This window comes from Chelmon rostratus, chromosome 7 (genome assembly GCF_017976325.1).
Source record: "Chelmon rostratus isolate fCheRos1 chromosome 7, fCheRos1.pri, whole genome shotgun sequence".
Lineage (NCBI taxonomy): Eukaryota > Metazoa > Chordata > Actinopteri > Chaetodontiformes > Chaetodontidae > Chelmon > Chelmon rostratus.
The window spans coordinates 14,043,238-14,062,356 of NC_055664.1; the positions used below are offsets into that span (position 1 = coordinate 14,043,238).

General features: G+C 40.5%; 2 protein-coding genes across 3 annotated transcripts; one reads left to right on the forward strand and one right to left on the reverse strand.

Moving 5' to 3' along the window:
- Positions 1-6,583: 6,583 nt before the first annotated feature.
- Positions 6,584-10,395, reverse strand: bloc1s3 (biogenesis of lysosomal organelles complex-1, subunit 3). Of its 2 annotated transcripts, XR_006006996.1 has the most exons (6): positions 10,333-10,395; positions 10,016-10,131; positions 9,682-9,868; positions 9,208-9,308; positions 7,940-8,721; positions 6,584-7,187 (listed from the first exon to the last, which is right to left on the reverse strand). XR_006006996.1 is itself a non-coding variant. In XM_041941198.1 (5 exons), exons 2-5 carry the CDS (start codon positions 10,127-10,129, stop codon positions 8,536-8,538), a joined length of 588 nt encoding a protein of 195 aa, XP_041797132.1. In that variant the 5' UTR covers positions 10,130-10,131; positions 10,333-10,395; the 3' UTR covers positions 7,474-8,535. The 2 variants fall into 2 exon arrangements, 1 of the variants encoding a protein (XP_041797132.1); XM_041941198.1 differs by lacking the exon at positions 6,584-7,187 and having other exon boundaries at positions 7,474-8,721.
- Positions 10,396-10,524: 129 nt separating this feature from the next.
- On the forward strand, positions 10,525-14,947 carry trappc6bl (trafficking protein particle complex subunit 6B, like). Its single transcript, XM_041940628.1, has 7 exons — positions 10,525-10,813; positions 11,142-11,239; positions 11,458-11,525; positions 11,619-11,736; positions 12,113-12,196; positions 12,374-12,467; positions 12,665-14,947. The coding sequence occupies exons 2-7, from the start codon at positions 11,144-11,146 to the stop codon at positions 12,694-12,696; spliced, it is 492 nt and encodes a 163-aa protein (XP_041796562.1). The 5' UTR covers positions 10,525-10,813; positions 11,142-11,143; the 3' UTR covers positions 12,697-14,947.
- The last annotated feature ends 4,172 nt before the right edge of the window (positions 14,948-19,119 follow it).

Consider the following 19,119-nt stretch of genomic DNA (forward strand, 5'->3'; position numbering starts at 1 on the left):
AGATCGATGTGACTTGCACATTTACTTCCTGTCACATCTAATAACAGTACGGTTGAGTCTGCTGAGCTAAATCCACTTTAAGTGTGCGCCAAAGCACAGAATGAGCCACCTTTGGTTTGCCAGACTTCTGTTGTCAGACTGTGACAGTCAAAGCCCCAGCTGTGCAGACACACATTTGAATAGACTTTGAAATACCTGAAAGCACTGCAGATATTTGTGCTGCCTCTAAAAGGTCACCTGATGGCAGAAAAACTACCAAAATGAACAAGCAACTGTTTAGCTCAGGTCTACTTAGATACTGGTTTTAAGGTAGCACTTTCTAATAAAGTCCTCTTTTAAAGGGTTTATAAGCTGTAACTAATGGCTTTATTAATGGTTAATAAACTCTTTACTATCATGTAATGATGCATGGCTTATTAGAAAATTCAAATTTAACACTTCTAACTGTATTATTAGCAAATAGAGATAATAAACACAATTGATCAAAAAAAGCATTAGAACCATTGTTATTAACCATTGCTAAAGCAAGTGGTTTATACTTATAAACACTTTTTAAAAGGCGCCTTTTTCGAAAGTGGTACCACTTGTACCAACGTGGGTCCCCAGAGGTAAAACTAATATTTTTAGACTGCTACAACTGAAAGACATGTATTTTGTACCAATATTAAATCTTTTTAACTTGATGGAAAATGTCGGTATATATTTAAAACTCTATGTTAAGCCTAACTCCGTGGCTGCGGATACCTGGGATGCATGTTGTCATGTATTCTGCATGCGGTTCCAGTTTTCGGTTGAGACCAGTTTTAACGCGTCAGACTCACCGCCAAGCTGACCAATGAGAGGAGAGAGCCTAGAGGGCGAGTCCTGGCCATCTGCTGTCCCAACAGACATTCAGTCACCTCCTGAATGTACGCACACACACACACACACACAAACACACACACACACACACACAGCATGGACTTAAAAAAAGTAATCAAATTGTTTATGATTTATTTGATGCCTGTTTATAGAATTTAGTTTTATCATTTTTCAAGGGGAATAGGCTAACATGTGCACACACACATGCACACAGTATGTTATAGAAATAGTCGTCAATGCCAGAGGAAAAACAGGTGCATCAGGGTACACCTGGGACTCCTACCCACCGCCCCAGGCATGGATTGTTAACACAAAACACTGCAAACAAGAAAACTATGCTCAAAGACAGGCAAATGCTCACTCTGAGTCAGAGCCAGCCAGCCACTGTGTTATGTTCAGCCAAAGCACAGAGGGATTCTCATGCTTTTTCACGATGCATGAGCTGAAATGATTTTGAGCCTGAGAGGACACATTGGACACAGACTGTCTGTGTGAGACGAGACAAGAGGGTCCCTGAGATATTTTAATGGTGTTTCAGGTCAACAAAGCTGAAGAATATTGAGTTGTCTTAGATTTTGGCTGCAAAAAAAAAAAAAAGAGATTTACATGGGAAGGCTGAATTGATACTGCCCTGTTTTGCACAAATATGGACATAACAGATTCCAGTTTTTCAGTATTTTCTGCAAAAGCTTTGTCACGTACTGTTTGTCTTTGTTTCACGTTTTACTTTGAACAGCTAATGATTTCCTGAGCAGGCAGAGCCAATGGTTCAGGTAACTGCCAGGTGTAAGAAGCCCAGACAAATGATCCTGTAACCAAAGTTTTGTGCCACATGCTGATTTCCTGACATTCCAGGACGGCAGCTGCTGTACTTCTAATCAAACTGTTGACTTGAATTGGGAGACGTCCATGACGAGTCCCCCACCGATAATGTTTGATGAAGTTATTTTGTCAAAGGAAAGAATCTGCGTCCTCTAGGATTCTTAAAGAACAGTATGTCCGGTCCTGGTGAAGCCAATAAAGAAGCAGTTTGTTCCGATCTTTGAGAGTTACAGTTGAACAAATGCTGTGAGATCTGGTGTACTTTCATGTAATGTTTATATATATGATGTATAGTTATAGTAATGCCAATAAAAATGAATAAAACAACACTTTCAAAGAGTTTCCCTGTTTTTTGATATGAATGGCAAAATATTTAACTGACATCAGATTTTCTTGTAACATGTGTCACAACATATTATAGGTTAAGGTTAAGGTGAAGACTTTATTGATCCATTGGTGGAATTCACAAGCGATACATATAGTACATATATACTGTAAGCTTCAGCATTAAAGTGCTCTACTGTGCTGCATATTAATGCATCAGTAAATGCATCAGCAATTCAAATCCAATATCATAACAAACATTAATCTGAAAAGGCCCATTCTGCAGAATAACTACTTTTACTTTTTGTGCTTGAAGTATATTTTGATGCTAATACTTTTGTACTTTTACTTAAGTAAGACTTTGAATGCATTACTTTTACTGTGCACTCTGTGCTGCTGCTACTTTTACTTAAGTTAAGCTCTTCTTCCACCTCTGTGTACAGATCATAGTTCCAGTTTCCATTTTTGCCCTTGTGTCAGTGGGGATTTTATCCTGCTGTCCTGATGACTCTTGCCTCAGATCAGGGAGCCTGAAATTCCTTCCAGCTGACAAGACAATCAAGCTGAGCTGTAATCCGAACTCCCCTAAGTTCTGCTTTCTAATTTATTGAGGATCTTGAAATGAGTTGGAATAACTAAATTAAGGCTAAAATCCAGTCTAGTTGTGTGTTCGCACTTTCACTTTTTATCAGCCGGATTCAACTTGAGCGCTTGGCGTTGTTGTTCCCTTTAACTCCTCTGAGGGTTCTTGCTCTTGTTTATCCTTCTGGCTTGGGATGCACACTAATTCCGTATTGTCTTGAATGCACTAGCGGTATGAAAACAAGGTTATCACCCAGAGAGCAGGCCTCTTTTTAAGTAGTATACTTGCTCTGGCAGACCTGTGCTGTTGTGTGCAGCCATGTTCAGCCAGCCAGCTAAACTAACAGTGTGTCCTCAGGCGCCCCATGAGACAGTCACTGACCTCGCTAATATGGGTGGCTGCCCTCTGTGCACACACAAGCACAAATGCATTTATGCATACACACAAACAGGCCCGTACACACCAGCCTATAGTCTCCAGCACAGAACTGACGACAGCTCAAATGTATAATCTAGTATGATTTAATAACCCAGCGTCTCTTTCTCTCTTCCTGTTCCCCCTTTACCCTCTGCACTCTCTGTAGCACAAACATTTATGATCCCTCCTCAGCGCCTTGGCCCATGGTTTACTGTGCTCCTATTTTAGTCTTTAGTTAGTTTGCCAGCTCAAGCATGAACCCCATCCCCGGCTCGGAGCCTCAAGCCACTGTCACTGGAACAAGGAAAGATGTTTTATGTAAACAGTAATATAATGTCCTACTTGCCTGTTGAGTGTAACAATTCCCTCAGAAATTCACCGAGCCTTGAAGGAAAATACCCACTGAGTCACATAGTTTTCTGCTCATGTTTATTGTTTCTATGCTACTTGAGAGGCATCCAGGTCTCTGCTCAATGCACAAGCTCCAGTGTGTCTGGAAAGATCCAAGTCATTTACATTGCATTTCACTTTCCAACAGAATCACATTGTCCCTGGGAGTCATCCGGAATCTATTGTGACAACATATCAGTTTAGCTTACCCCAAACTACACCACTAGCCTTATAATAAGGTCACAGGGAGCAGGAAACAGATTAAAAAACATTATTCTTGACTGATTTGTTAACATATTAAAATCATACTTGTCAAGGAACACATAAAAAAGGCTTAGTATTGATATATATTTTCAGCAGCAATGTGGTTACACACATATAAAATAAACTGTAAAAATTTTGATGTGTCTTGTAAGTGATAGCTGAAACAGTAATTGATAGTTAAAATACAATTGCAGTTGCACTGAGATTTGTAAAATTCCGTTGTGAAAAATTATGGAAAATACTTTCAAAAATGATAAAACTTCTTATTTGTCTTTAATATGTATAAATATGCTGTTTTCCCTCAGCCGTTAGCAAATACAGACTTGGCATCATTTTCCTGTGAGGAGAAAGAAAAAAAAGTGCAACTGCATGTTTCCATTTTCTAATGTTATTTTAGCAAACTATCTTTATAATAAGCAGTGAAGGATAGGGGGATGTGGCAATCATCATCATCGTAATCATCAACATCATCATCGTCACTGGGATGGGGTTGTTTTTCTTTGTCATTGATGATGCTGATGTGATGTTTTTAGTCCTAATGGAATTTTAAGTGTCTGCCTTCATTCCAAACTATTTATCAGCCTGGAGCTCAGTCAGCACAGCTGGGACTGAGGGATGCACACACACACACACATAGAAAAACACACACATAGTTGTGTCACCATCACTTCAGAGGACTTACCCTAACCATAACCACTACTTGCCTAAGCCGAACCTCAACCTATAACCTTAAACCAAGTTCATATTACGTTATGAGGAAGTGCACTTTGCAAACGTAAGGACAATGTGACTGTGTAAACATATTTATGTCCACACAACATGAGTAGTACACGTACACACACACACACACACACACACACAGTGGTCACACTGGTTAGAGATTTGATTAATAGATATCTGAGGATGTGAGAAATGCTTTTTTAGCAGAAAATCTGATTCCTAAAATGAAGATCGCAGATTCCTGCATCTCTGGGGTCTCATTACGCTCATCTACACTCATCTGCAGCCCATGAGAGTCCCTGACCCGTTGATTGATCACTTCTTTCACTCTGCCTGTTTCACTGTATGCTCCCTCTGTCCCAGTGAGGGAGGGAGGGCAAAGATCAGGTTGATCATTTTAGTCAAGGTTTGGAGACATTACAGAAGTCATTTTTGATGAGGCAGCAGTTTGTGTTGTTGTTAAAGTGTATTACGTCTCACATCTGTTATTTAGCCTCCGCTCATTGCAAATTGAATTTTAAACTACCAACAAATGAAGGGCTTGAGTCATAATTTAGATGCATATACGTTATTATCTGCAAGTACAGGTTTGGACTACATGTAATGTGTTGAAAATGTGTTGTTTTAAAGACAGTGGTGGAAAGTCAGTAAGCACATTTACTCAAGTATTTCGCCCCTGTTTCAACATTTCAATTCAACAGCACCACAATCCTCCAGAATGATCAGAAAGTTCAATCAATGCCTCTTTAAAACCGTTTCAGCATATCACACATAATCATAATCTAATCAACAGTACTGATGATAAATAAGAAATTGGCTATTGAGTGTATTTTTCTTCATCATTTAGTAGATGACAGCACACACAAAGGGTATGAGTCAAATTTATGTCCTCACATATGTTGACTGCATAGATCAGAGACGACAGCCTCTCTTGAAATTTTGAATGAATATTTTCTTCTTAAACCTGAATTTTCTAAATGTTTCACATTCTACTTGAGTCAAACAATCATTTGTATGGACCTCACCAGTGGTATTAGATGATAAATGTCCCCCAGGAGTTTCAATATGACCCTCACTAACGCCTCACCTCTGCCCCTCAGCTTTGCCTGTAATGACGCCTCAACGGATCTCTATCATCGAGGTTCCCCAGTGGCAAACACTCTGCTCTTCTGTCTGCTTTAAGTATGATGGATGTGAATCAGCATAAAACACACAAAGAGGCAGCTACAAGCCAACTTCATTATGACCTGACACAGAAATAGTGTGAGCCTTGTGTGTGTGTGTGTGTGTGACAGTCTGTGCTATTAGACGCTCAGTCAGACAAAACAGGATCTCTTTATTTTCTCATTTATTACAGACTTGTGGGTCTCCAGGGCCCTGGGAGAGGGGGATAAAGAAAGACTTAAACTCCAAGAGCTATACGAGCTATAAGGGCTATGCACAAAGTCCTGCCAGTCATCATTGCTGTGAATGGTTGGATCTATTTGTTTTCATGACTGGACGGGATTATGGTTGCGCTCTGAATGAGTTTGACGGGTGAGAAATGCAGCCCACCACACCGACTGAACCGAGGAATGACAGAGGAAAGAGAAACAGCAGAGAGGTAAATATCAAATAAAAAATATTCATCAGCTCGGCAGAGGAAAGATGGCTCTTTTTTTTTTGAATTCCTATCAAAATACACAGTGGTTGGTATGCTTTTTATGTTTATACTGTCACCATATTATACTAGACAGAGAAAGGAATAGAATATCATGTGCCTATAAATGAATGACATATAACTTATCCTGTATATTAAATTAAAGCAGTGGTGGAAAGTAACTAAGTACATTTACTCAAGCACTGTACTTGACTGTAATTTGAGGAACTTGTACTTTACCTGAGTACTTCCATTTTCTGTTACGTTATACTTCTACTCCTCTACAACTTAAATATTGTACTTTTTTACGCCGCTACATTTAAATGACAACTTTAGTTACTTTGCAGGTTCAGATTGTTATGTTATGTAAAATATAATCAACAGCTAAATTAAGATGCATTTTTACAGGTTTAGATGAGATAAAACTTTATTGATTTTTTGGGATCACAGGCCAGTATTTAAAGCAATCAAAATCAGCTGCACCTTTAACAGCTGCAACATTAATTAACATTAACATTGTAATTATAATCCAATAATGAATAATGAAATGGGACATTCTGCATAATGAGCATTTTCACTTTTAGTGCTTGAAGTATATCTTGATGCTAATACTTTTGTACTAAGTATATGTATGACTTTTACCTGAAAAAGAGTATTTCTACACTGTATTGCTACTTTTACTTAAATAAAAGATCCTCATATGTTTTGTATTAGACACAATGCATATATTACACATAATAATGCGGGACATGAAAGGTGTGCAGATATGGACTTAACTGCAATGATGGAATAGACTGGGTTCAGCAGAGGAGAGTGAGTGTTGCCATATGTGTGTCGATGGCGCCATCAGGTGGCTGAAACATGTGAAGGTTAAATCAAAAATCTCCTGCTTTGAGTGCATGTAGATTGTGCACACTGTAAATCTCCCTTTCTCTCTTTCAGGAAGCCGATCCCGTCAGCGTGCTTCCTGAAGCGTCCCAATGCAAGGCGGACCCCGACCATGTGCTTGGCGTTGTGGGTATTGTGAGCACATTTCTCAACCTGCTGGTAGTGGTTTTAGTTTATATTTACACACCTATCTGACACGCCTACATGCAGACTGTATGGACGGATCCATGGTGAAGCTGCTGACTGCTGGGTGGACACGTGTAATAAATGGGACGTCACCTAACCGATGGATGGACAGAAGGACAATCAGAAAGAAGGGACCAAACAGGAGAGTGTTGTAGTAACATAATATAACAATGCAAACATGACAGGCCTATTGCTTCAGTAGCAGTCTCTGACATTGTTAGTGTTGATGATAATTAACAGGTGTTCAATCTGATCTGTAGGTGTAAAATTACAATACAGTATTTTTGTACTGAGTATGTGCTTGCTTGACTTTAAACTATATTTTATATTGACATTCAGCATCAAATACATTTCCATAAAATGGGTTTCATATGCAAACATCGTCCATTTATAATTGCCTGAAAACACCCATTTTTAAGATTTGTGACAAACTACAAATAAAAAGAAGAGTGAAAACTCATCAGAGGTGATCTTTTCTTTGCCTTATATTCATTCATCTCAAAATATCTTGTAAGGCATTATGTATCCTGCTCCAGACAGCTTTACTGACAGGACAATCCCAAAAAACATGGTGATTATTTGCTTTTAGATTTCCACAGAACCGCCATGTTGTTGTCCATTCTTCCTCACACGATTCTTTCTCACATTTTCTTTTAATATACCAAGTTGAGTGTGTTTTAAGTCACTTTTCCAGATTTGAAGAGTCAATTCTTGTCAGAGTCAATCTTGGTAATATGTTGAACGTAATTGGTGATTAGTTGCATTCTGATAGTTCTTGAGATCCTTTAATATCATGATACCCATACATTTGAAAGGCTCTGCTGGCCATGCCAATGGTTACCTACTTCTAACTTCTCCTGGTGGGCTGTAGTTGTATCTAAGCAATCATGTTTTACTGCTGTTGGTCTTGTGTCCTGAGAGTTGGCCATCAAATGGTTGCATCAGTTTAAATTAAGTTTGTTTATAACCAGTAAGTTTCAAGGGAAAGTTCTTCACAGTTGTTTCCTCGATGAATCACAGAGGACCAGAAAACAAAGAAAAGACAAAGACAGAAAAGCATAGAGTGATTCAAGGGATTGTGTTGATTTATATTTATATTTACAAAGCATAAGATAAAAATGGATATGTAAAATTCTTACGTAAAATGTCTCGCCAAACGAACATGACAGAACATTTGTTTTTCTTTGACTCCTACTCTTTACAGAGTTATGCGAAGAGCTGCAGACACAGTACAGAGAATCCTGACAGATAAATACATACAAACAGTAGTGTGTGACTGTTAAATTTACATATTGTTCAGATGCATAGGCACTGTTTAGAAACACTGAAGTAAAGCTAACATGCTAGTCTTTCCAGCTGTTGGAAGAAATTACACCCATATTAAAGTGTTAAAACACTGTGATGATAAGTATGTTTTAAATGTATATATTGACCTGTTTCTTTAAGGTAGAGGAGCGGTATAATGATTTGCATCATTGATGTTAATATCAGGCAGTATTTGACAGCTGGTGATGATGTCAATCTTCTCTGACACAGCCTTTAGGTCATCCAGGATTAATCTGATGCTGTGTGAGGCATTGATGATGGCGCTCTGCGAAGCGTTCAACTGAGCTGTTGCATTCTGCACCTTTTACAAAAACCAACAGAGTCAAACAACTGCAGCCACGAAAACTACTGAAATGAATGCATGCCAAGGACACCTAATTAGCTGTTACAAAATGCTAATCATAGGATTGTTGTTAATGTCAAGGAAATGACACCTGCCGAGTTACAAGTTACAAAGGCACTGGCTATATACTGGAATGGGATTTGTATCATTACTAACATTCTATCATAAGCTTAGTTTGTCATAGCCATCCTAGATGCCCAAATTAATGCACTTTTGCATCACTTTATTTTTTTCTGTACTATGCAGCATTATTCAGATTTGACTTTTCTTGTGCAGAGCAAAATAGTTGGTGCTCAAATATTCTTATTCAGTTCTGCAACACTGGAGAATAAGTGCAGAGGCCTCTATGGTAATGATGTAGCAAAAAGGGCATTTTAGGAGACCTGTGTATGCCTAGTTCATATATTTGTTGAGAAACGTCCTGAGCGAATGACATTTGCATACCTCTCTACTGGCACTGCCATAAACCTGCCGTAGTGTCTGTCCCACGTCAGAATGCAGCCGGCAGTTAGATTCCTGCAGCTTCTGTTGTAAAAGGGTCTCACCTGGGAACAGAATTACATACTGCACCAACTGAGATATAAACCAAACAAGTCTTCACTTATGCATTTGATCGAAACCATCCATCACTAAATATGGATGAAATGTGCTGAAATGCACATTTAAAATAAACTACAAATAATGGTCAAATCTGATCATTTATTGTTGCAAATACAACTCCACAATATATGATCTTAAGTAGAGCTACCCATATTTTTCAGTACTTCAAAACTCTAAACTCAAAGGTCAACTCAATCAGCTTTTTCAGAGCTTTCAATCACATATCAAATGAAATTAAAAAGCTTGTAAATGGAGTTGAACATATTCTGTCGCAAAATAAATATTATAATTGTAATATTTGTTATTGTAATTCCTCACCATGAGGCCTGCGTGTGGGGCTTGGTCTATCTTCCACTATGGACTGTATACCAGGATGGTCTCTAACTACTATAAGTGGCGGCAGGTCTCTCCTGAGTATCTGGGCGCTCTCCTGGCTCACTGTAGAGGCTCGGTCCACCTGCTCCTCCTCATCCTCACTGTCTGTCTCAGATGCCTCCCCAGGAACCTGACAGCATCCATGATCACAGACAGACAAAGAAGATTGTAGATGCATGGCAAGAGGGGTGGAGAAGTTGGTTGATGATTATGAACACACACCTTTCTCTCTCTCTATCACTCTCAAACACACACAGGCGCATGCCTCTATTACAACCTTGGTTCCAACTGTGGCAGTTTGGGGAGCAGACATGGAGGTGATGTAGACCTCATCATCAGAGTCTGTCTCAGAGGCCTCGCCTTGCACCACTATCCGGTATCTGCTGGACATGACTGCACACACACACACACACACACCAAAACGTCGTGATCAGTATTGAAATAGGTTGAAACAATAACTGTAAGTGATACACTAAGCAGGTCTGCCCCACTTCACTCTCAGTGAAAGTTAACTCTGTGGGAATCTATAATGTAATGTTAGTTAAAAGCTGAATGCTAAAATATACAATGAATTTAAAAAAAAAACTGTCAAACCTTCTTTGAGACGTCAAAAACACAAATCACATGAGCAGTAAGGAAGTGAGTTGTTTACCCAGACCCAATCCGATGTGAGTTATAGTGTCACGTGATAAGTGACGTTTGGAAACGGGATTGGAAGACATGCGCTATATAGGCAAGAGTACGTTTGAAATGACACCGGCGTAGCCGGATTTCACGCAATTTTCTAATGGGTTTCGCGTGATACAGGGTTACCTCTTAGATTCGAGGTTTATTGGCGTCCACCACTTGAGAGCAATATCTCTTATTGGATGTATGACTTTTTGCATGTGCTTGGTTGTACAGGGTTGTTGAGGAGCATGTAACCCACCATCAGCTGGTGCTTTTTCTACGTTATTCGAGGGGTTGACTCCCGCTAACTACGCCTGCGTTAATTCCGAGGCGTACCCTGGCATTAATACCGAGTGCAACCTAAGAAGCGGGCTAGTGTTTGTTTTCTGTAGCCTACAGTCATTTGGTAGGTACAGTCGAATTTACTCTTTTTCTAATTTAGATTAACTGCAAGTTGTGTCATACAAACATGCGTTGCTGTGTCCTCATTCTGTCTCCTATGTCGATATGGAAAACTAGTTATCACGACCTGGACAGTGTTGCTAGCAAACAACACTTGCTAGCTATCTGCCGCTAACTGTCTAGCTAACACTAAACGGATGAAAACGGTTGTCAGAATTAACGCTAGCGTTCCTGTTGATTTTGTCTTTTGAAGCACAGCTAACCAGCTGAAGTGAAACTGTTTTACTTCTGCGTTATACCTGGTTGTATAATCGCTTCTGTGTGATTGTCAGGAATGGCAGACGAGTCTCTGTTTGACTTTCTCCATATGGAGATCGTGTCACATGTTTACAAGGAGCAGCAGTCCAGTAAAGGAGAAATGGACAACAAGGTATGTTTGATAAAGACATGAATCAATCATCTGACACATAATATACAGAAGATACTTACCTGCAAACAACCTTATAATCGACGTGTTTCCCTCACCGTTATATTGTTATATTACAGCATCAACATGACCATTTCACAGGACACAATATACTAAGACACACATTAAGCTCTAGTTCTTGTCTACTAACCGAATAAACCTCTTGAATGTCTTCTCTTCAGGACAGAGCTGTCTGTGTTTCGGTACTTGAAAGCATGGGCTTCAGGGTGGGACAGGGACTCATTGAGAGGTAGACGAGCACCCACATGCTGTATGTGCAACAGTAAATGCTTTGCGACATGTATCCTCACTTAATGTCTGTGCTCATCTTCACTCTGCATAGGTTGACCAGGGACACTCCCAGCTTCAAGGATGAGCTGGATGTAATGAAGTTCATCTGTAAAGACTTCTGGACAAAGGTGTTCAGGAGGCAGGTCGACAACCTCAGAACAAACCATCAGGTAAAATAAAAGGGCGGAGTAACAATATATATGAAAAATCAAAGGCTGGCCAAGCTTTTTGTGCATCTGTGTCGTGTTGACAGGGGTTGCTGCTCCAAAACAGTTATTCCTCCAGTCATTCACAAGCTCGGTTTCAGATTAGTAGTCTTTCAACCAACAGGAATCTGGATTTCTTTTGTGAAAATGTGACTTTGTATGCAATTGATTACTGTTTATCGCAGACCGTTATCAGAAAGAAGATCCTAAGTAAGTAAGAAAATCAAAGATTAATTTTGAATTACAGCAAACTTTACTGGTCAAGAGGAATGAAAAAAATGCTGGTTAAGACTTTTTGTTTCTCAGGTTGTGACTATGCATGTCTTTATATTTGCCGCAGGGTACCTATGTTCTGCAGGACAACAAGTTTTCTCTGCTGACTCAGATGTCCAGTGGGAAACAGTACCTGGATCAGGCTCCCAAAGTCAGTATACACTCTTTGTCTTTCTCACACACACACAGATGCATTCCTACTGCCATCACCTGTGGATTAACTACAAGTAGGCCCTTATGGCTTTGTGTTTTTTGGTATACAGCCAAAGAAATCAGAATCAGTCTCATTGTAGCTAAGGCAAATTTTTTTGTGTGTGTTTTCTGTCAGTATCTTGCTTTTTCGTGTGGCGTGGTGAGAGGAGCTCTGTCGAACCTAGGTCTGGACAGTGTGGTGACAGCCGAGGTCTCTGTTATGCCATCCTGTAAGTACTGTCATAACGCCAAGCCATGATCCTCTATACTGTAGAAATGAGTGAGGCTGAAACTGTTGCTACTCATGTGAGGTGTCAGATTGTTTGCAGCTAGGTCAGGACATGTCAGGCAGATTCATGCTAACTTTTGGATAAGTCTGTTAAGGTCCAAACAAATGGTTCACCTCTCCTTCACACTGTCCTGACAGGTAAGTTCCAGGTGGTGATCCAGAAGTTGTGACCTGATCCTCTCCGCTGCCCTGGCGCCTATCAACAGGGCCTCATGGGGTTTTGTTAGTTCTAAAGAGAGGATACTGGTTCCTGTCCAACCACAGAAGGAACCAAACACCACCTTGATTTCCACAACTGGGTCAAACAGGACTATCCCAGTTCTGCTGACAACCAGGTAGCGCTGACAGGGCAAGAAGGGCAAGCCAAGGCTTACCTTTTACTTGTGGTACTCTGACACGGAGCAAGATTTGTGTTATTCCTTTTGCATCTTGATTTTGATGGAGGTTATTTTCCCATTTCAGCAAAATAACATTTGATGTTCTCAATATTAGTTAACACGAAATAAGCGGTGCCAGGCACTGGCTGACCCCACTTGGCTGAGCTTTGAAAAAATATCAACTGTTGTGAATACAATAATGTGAATGTATAGTAAATCACATAGTAATGTGATATTCTTTGTAATGTGTTGCAATGTCGAGTCCCTAAATTGAGAGTGCTTACTAAGAAATAATAGAAAATGAAAAAGAAAAATCAGAATTTAGGATAAGACATCATGTTGGATGATATTTCAGGACTATCAACAAAATCCAAATAGCTAGTGAACCTTTGAAATTACTACACCAGGAACTTCATATTTATTGTTCAACACTTGTTTCTGTGCACTGAGCAGCTGTAACCAGCTCCTGGTGCTTTGCTCTGCCTTGCAGCAGATTGCCTTTTGGAGCCAGGTGTTTCATGTGTGCTGTTGGTTGTTTGAATTTCAGTTCATTTTAAGGCAAAATGCAAATCTGGGATGAGTCGTTGGTACAGGGAATTATGTTACACGATAAGGCCTGATAAGAGTTTCTATGCCCAGCCTTTCTACAAATTAGGAAGTGGAATGGCGTCTACTTGGCAAGCATCACCCCGTTCCTCTGTAGCGATGTCACATTTCAGAGTTGACAACTCAAACTGGGTTTACACGTTTATTACTTTTTTGTACCAAGATGTGCATTTTTTTGTCTTTTGTACAGCATTGATATGTAAACATAGAATTTTCCTAGCATACAGTGAGCTGTGAATGCGATTGCATCGTGTTGTAAAGTTTTGGAATTACTTCACCTGGACTTCTGGGTCATGATTGTCAATGACACCTTGAGTCTCCTTATATGTGAGTCCTAAACGCTTAAAACTGCAAGGCCATAAGTATGAGCTGTTTGTTTAATTTATTACAGTTTCTTTATTTTGTCAATTAAGCAGCAAAAATAAACCAAAATAAAAATGTCATGACAAGAACGCCACAAATACAAGTCCTGTTGAACTAGAAAAGACGTCGCAATGAACTCAATGAAATTGAATCTTGGATGCAGTTACATCATTGTGACACTAGAGGGACACATAAAGCTGTCACTACTTTACTGTCTGTGGCTTCACCAGTTTGCAGATGTACTTGTGGCAATTTATGTCCAGTATCTCTTTCTCTGTTCTGATCTCTCAGATCAGAAAGGGAACCCATAGTTGAACTAACTTGGCTGCACAGTGCCATGAAAAAAAACCCTGTGTTTGTTTGCATGATGTTTTCTGTAACAAAATAATCTGTAACAATGAAGTTATTCAAAATATTTTGCTGTTTTAAGCCACCAGATTTCTTTCATTAAGTCTGCAAATATTTATTATTGATACAATTGATCTGTTGCACCACAAGACGTGAACATGTCCTTTCTATGTTCTATTTTTCATTTACAGTATTTTAACTCTTAAGAACTGTTTAGTTGTAATGTTCTTATGTAAACTGACCGTTTCAGTTTTTTATTACTTCTCTGCATAACAGCACATTTCACTGTGTGCACTAGCAGCAGCAGGTCCATTTCCCAGCATCCCTGCTTAAGTTACTAATATGTCTTTCATGTTGTTGATCCATATCATGAGCTTGGTATTAAGAGCTTCTACTGTATGTGAGTGTTCTGCACTAGTCATTATCAAAGTTTTGTCCCGGCAGGCTAAACTGCAACTTTAGTTTTCAAGAAAGCCACAAGTTAGTGTTTACAGCAGTTTAAACAGGTTCAGTCAAATCCATCATCATATTTAGTTCAATTTTACACTTCAGATATGAACACTCTGGATTTTCAATATTTCCTTTCATATGGCACCACATTGCACCAGTTAATGGATTATGGTGCTCACACTGCTTTTATTTTTGCCTCTGCTCTAATAAAGTACCCCTGACTGTGTTCCAGTATTACACTGCCACCAGGGTAACAGTTTTACACAATAAAGGTTGTGACATGTAACTTTATACATTTAATGTTCCCACAGTGTGTCTTTTGCTCAGGCTCGGGCCTGAAAAACAGTCGTGTTGATTTTCTGTGTTTGCTCCGACTGCTTTGGCAATGTTTCATTGCTGACTGTCTTAGACTCAACATGGAAGTTTTATGGTAAGAAAGGAAAAAGCCTGGTATCAGTATTTCATTGAATATTTAACATGAATGGACCAACTGTGCAGTAAATCTAGTGTGCACACCGACTGGTTTATGTCTCTGTGCTGCAGACCGTGTTAGCACATCTGTGTGGAAGCTCTTCACCAGCATTGAAAAAATAGCCACCCACCTATGTTTAATCACAAACCCCACCATGAAGAATAAATGGTTGCCATACAATAGTGGGAGGAGAGAAAGACAATGACTTGGACTGCATGTTAAAGAGGCACACCACCAGTTTTACACATGAAGAATTTACTTGTCATAAGGGATCCAGTCGCCTGTGAAAACAGTTGTAAAAACAGCTTCCATAGATCCCCAGGCAGCGGTTTAAAGTCTGAGAAACAAACCCAGGTGTCATATTGGGTTTAATTTGGCTTGATTTTGGAGACTAGATACTTTCTACAAAAATCCTGCTTGCAGCATGGAGTTAAGGAGGGAAGAACATGAATTGCTGTTGGTTGCATAATGGGAAGTGAAGGATCCAGTGCTTTCGGAGCTTGACCCATGCTCGGGATTAAAGGTCAGGATACCCCGGCTTCAGCTGCATCCGTTTTGATCACTCTTTTTCAAGATCTATCTCTTCTAAGTCCCTCAACTTCATGGAAGTGCAATACTTAATCGCTGGAGTACCCCTTTAATGCATTCCTACCTCCTCTGTCTAAAATTGGGTTAGCACTTGCACTGGGTTATGTCCTTACTTCACTTTGGAGACCCTTGAGACAAGAGTCCTTGAATGAGCTTAAGAGTTCAAGAAAACAAGATCCCTGGTTATAAGTAGAGTGCAAGGCTACCCCTGCTGAGCAGCACAGTGCGTCCTAGGTGACAGCATGACGTGTTTGTTTTTGGAACATCTGTATAACCGTAGGAATACCATGAGAGAAGAAAACAGAGAAATTGAGTTTGCGGTCTGCGTCAGCGTGCTGCACCTGACTGCAGCCCACTCTTTTGCACATTTTTTGCAACCCATTAAACACTTTGCCCAAATCCTCTCAAGAAAGAAGGGGGGGAAAAATCAGAAGGAGGGATTAGAGAGAAAGACCGGGAGGGGGGCAGAATTATAGAAAGTGGGTGGAGGAGGAGAGGGTGAGATTGAGAGAAGGGGCAAGAGGAAAATGAGATGGGGAGAATGAAGAGCCTCTACAGGAGGCTGGAGGGAAATGAATGGTAGACAAGAGAAGTTTATTAGAAGTGGGGGGGTGGAGAGGAAGCAGTGCGGGACAAGAGAAAGACGAAAAAGGAGAGGAAAGGGTGAGGAGAGGCTTCTAGTACCTTGTACCCAAATGTCTGTGTGACGTGAGGGAATCTGGAGCTCTTTGGACAGTGAAACGGAAGGACGACGGTGAGAGCCCAGCAACAGCTGTCTTGTGCTGCTCTCTGCACGGCTTCGCTCCCCTTCCTCCATCTCCACCCTGCAACACAATATCACCAATACACTCACAAAGAGGCACGGTGAATGGAGGGAGGAGGAGGAGGAGGAGGAGGAGGAGGAGGAGGAGGAGGAGGGGAGGTGTTCAGGGGGCCAGAAGAAAGAAAGGAGATGTTGGGGGGTGTGCAAGTAAAACCAGCATTCATCCCCTCAAATTGATGACTTGCTAAAATTCAGTAACACTGTCCACTGGCTGAGGCCTTCTGTGGCGACAGAGACTATTGATCCGGCTTTGGTGCCTTGGAGGCGGCTCACTTCAGTTTGGAGGCAGAAAGTCACCAGATGCAATTAAAAGCCACCAGTTTTTCATATTTTTCTTCCCAGTTCCATCTACTTGGGTGTTTTCTTCCTTGGTAAACAACACATGTAGAAGAATAAACTGAAGCGTCAGGTGTCACTGCCTCAAAAGGCCGGTCTTACTCTCGTCAGTACAAACCTGCGGACGACCACGCTGCTGTGTGATCTCGCAGGATGCTGCCCGCTTTCATCCTCTCAAATTGTCCCACTTCTTTATCTCACAGCTCCTCTTCTGGCCCCACTATTACCTTCCTTCCTCGCTGCCCGCTCATTCAGCGTCCTCCACTTATGCATAGCAAGAGTGCGAATCTCTGTCTCACACACACACACACAAACTTTGTCTCTCGGGGCCATATGTTGACCCGCGGTGGGCCTGAATGCAGCCATCTGCCTGCCTTTGCTGTGTCCCACAGGGCAAGAGTGTGGGAGAATGTCTGTCAGATACAATACAGCACACACACACACACACACCTTTAACCCCTTCGTGGCCACTAATCACTCCCAGACAGCCAGCCCATCTCATGTTAACAGTGACAAGATAATAGCTCTTGTGTGTGTGTGTGTGTGCATGAAAGAGAGATTCCTGGAGGGTCAGCCATGAGCATGCATCTTTACCCCCCCTTTTTTGGGGGAAAGACACTGAATGGAGGTTAAAACAACATCTTATGATCATTACTTCTTTTTTTAAGTGATTTTGATGAAATCCCCCGTTAGTCTCCACTGACTTGATGTGATTAAGGCAATTTAGGCCCCACATTGGTGTTAAATAGCAGACTGCTTCCATGACTTAACCTTTATATGTATGACCAGCACACTTCCCTGAATGTGGCACTAAATAAATACAGTCTGATTTAATAAGGACTGGTTAAGTTGCATGATTTAACCTGCTAATGAGGACCCTGCCTCTGCAAACACGTGTTGCTCACCACAGTCATAGCAGATTAAACTACTACACGGCTGCTAGCAGAGGGCAGAAAGGAGAGCGGTGAGGAGATGGGACTGAAGGAAAAGGAGAGGAACAAAGTGAGGGAGGAAGGATGGAATCAGTGGAGGCAGTGAGGGAGAAGGGAAATGGGTGGGTGTCCAGGATTGGTCAGATTAAACCCCAAACAAAAGACTTCTTATCTCCACATGGAATCTCAATGGCATGACTACACACACACACACACACCAGTGTCTTACTATGTAATAGCAGACTGCCTGTAGCAGAAATGACCTAACAATGCTTGCTTAAATCCTTTTTTTACATCCATAAAATGTGTATGAAGATGTGAAGCAGTACCAGAACTTTCATCAGCAAACATTTCAGATTTCAGCAGATTTTTTTTTTGAGTTTGTATTTTCATAATAATTCATACACTTCCTTTTACTGGACTCAGAAGAAAAAAAATTGCTGAGTGCCTTCCAGTAATAAAAAAAGAATAGAGGATTGTACTTGCTTATGAATCAATCCAGAACACTGCGCTGTAATCACGTTCTTTAAACTGAGGCCGCACCACATAGTAACTGTATGATTCATTTCCTGCTCCCTGGGTGCAATTTCACCAGGAAATATCAGGCACCTGTTGTGTTTCACTCTCATGTAGTGCTACTTGAGCATGAAACCGTGCTAGCCACTTAAATTGAGTCATATACAGTCACACTTAAGGGGTTCTTGAAAGTATCTTGTATTTTCTCCTCAGCATAAGCATATTTTTAATGATTTCTTCCTAATGTAGATGTCCAGTGAAAACATGTCCCAGTATGCAGTGATTTTGTAAAGGTTTTCAGATAAACTAAAGAATTAAATGTTCCTTTATGGACTGATGAAATTCACCTGTCTTTACTTAATAAAATCACACTAATCCATTTTATCATTTCAAAATTAAGTTAACAAATAAAATGAATAGTCTGCAATTATTATCCTTGTCATACAGTTTCTGTGTTGCTTTCCAGGAAAACATTAGCGTTATCACTACAGAGTGAAATGAATCTGTAGTTCATCTTCACTTCTGACATTGTGTGTAGATAGTCGAGGCCACTGAGGGAAAGTGATTGACAATGAAAACAGTAAATGACAGTTCGCTGGTTTCCTGCTTGCTTCCTTCCTTCCAGCACCTTGTATCTAAAACCTCACAAATGCGTCAACGTGGTTGCAAATATACTACAGCAAGCATAATACACACACAGAGGCAGTAAGTTTAAGGAAACATACACAATGCTGCAACTTCTGCATTGTTGCATCAGCACCTCAATTCAAGGTTTCTGCAAA

Bases quoted from the DNA above. Each gene is read 5' to 3' on its own strand.
- bloc1s3 (XM_041941198.1), bottom strand. From the start codon at position 10,129: ATGTCCAGCAGATACCGGATAGTGGTGCAAGGCGAGGCCTCTGAGACA. The intron at 9,309-9,681 runs GTGAGGAATTAC...TTCTGTTCCCAG, and splicing joins CCCCACACGCAGGCCTCATG to GTGAGACCCTTTTACAACAG. The intron at 8,722-9,207 runs GTATGCAAATGT...TTTTTGTAAAAG, and splicing joins ATGGCAGTGCCAGTAGAGAG to GTGCAGAATGCAACAGCTCA.
- trappc6bl (XM_041940628.1), top strand. From the start codon at position 11,144: ATGGCAGACGAGTCTCTGTTTGACTTTCTCCATATGGAGATCGTGTCA. The intron at 11,240-11,457 runs GTATGTTTGATA...TCTTCTCTTCAG, and splicing joins AAGGAGAAATGGACAACAAG to GACAGAGCTGTCTGTGTTTC. The intron at 12,468-12,664 runs GTAAGTACTGTC...CTGTCCTGACAG, and splicing joins GGTCTCTGTTATGCCATCCT to GTAAGTTCCAGGTGGTGATC.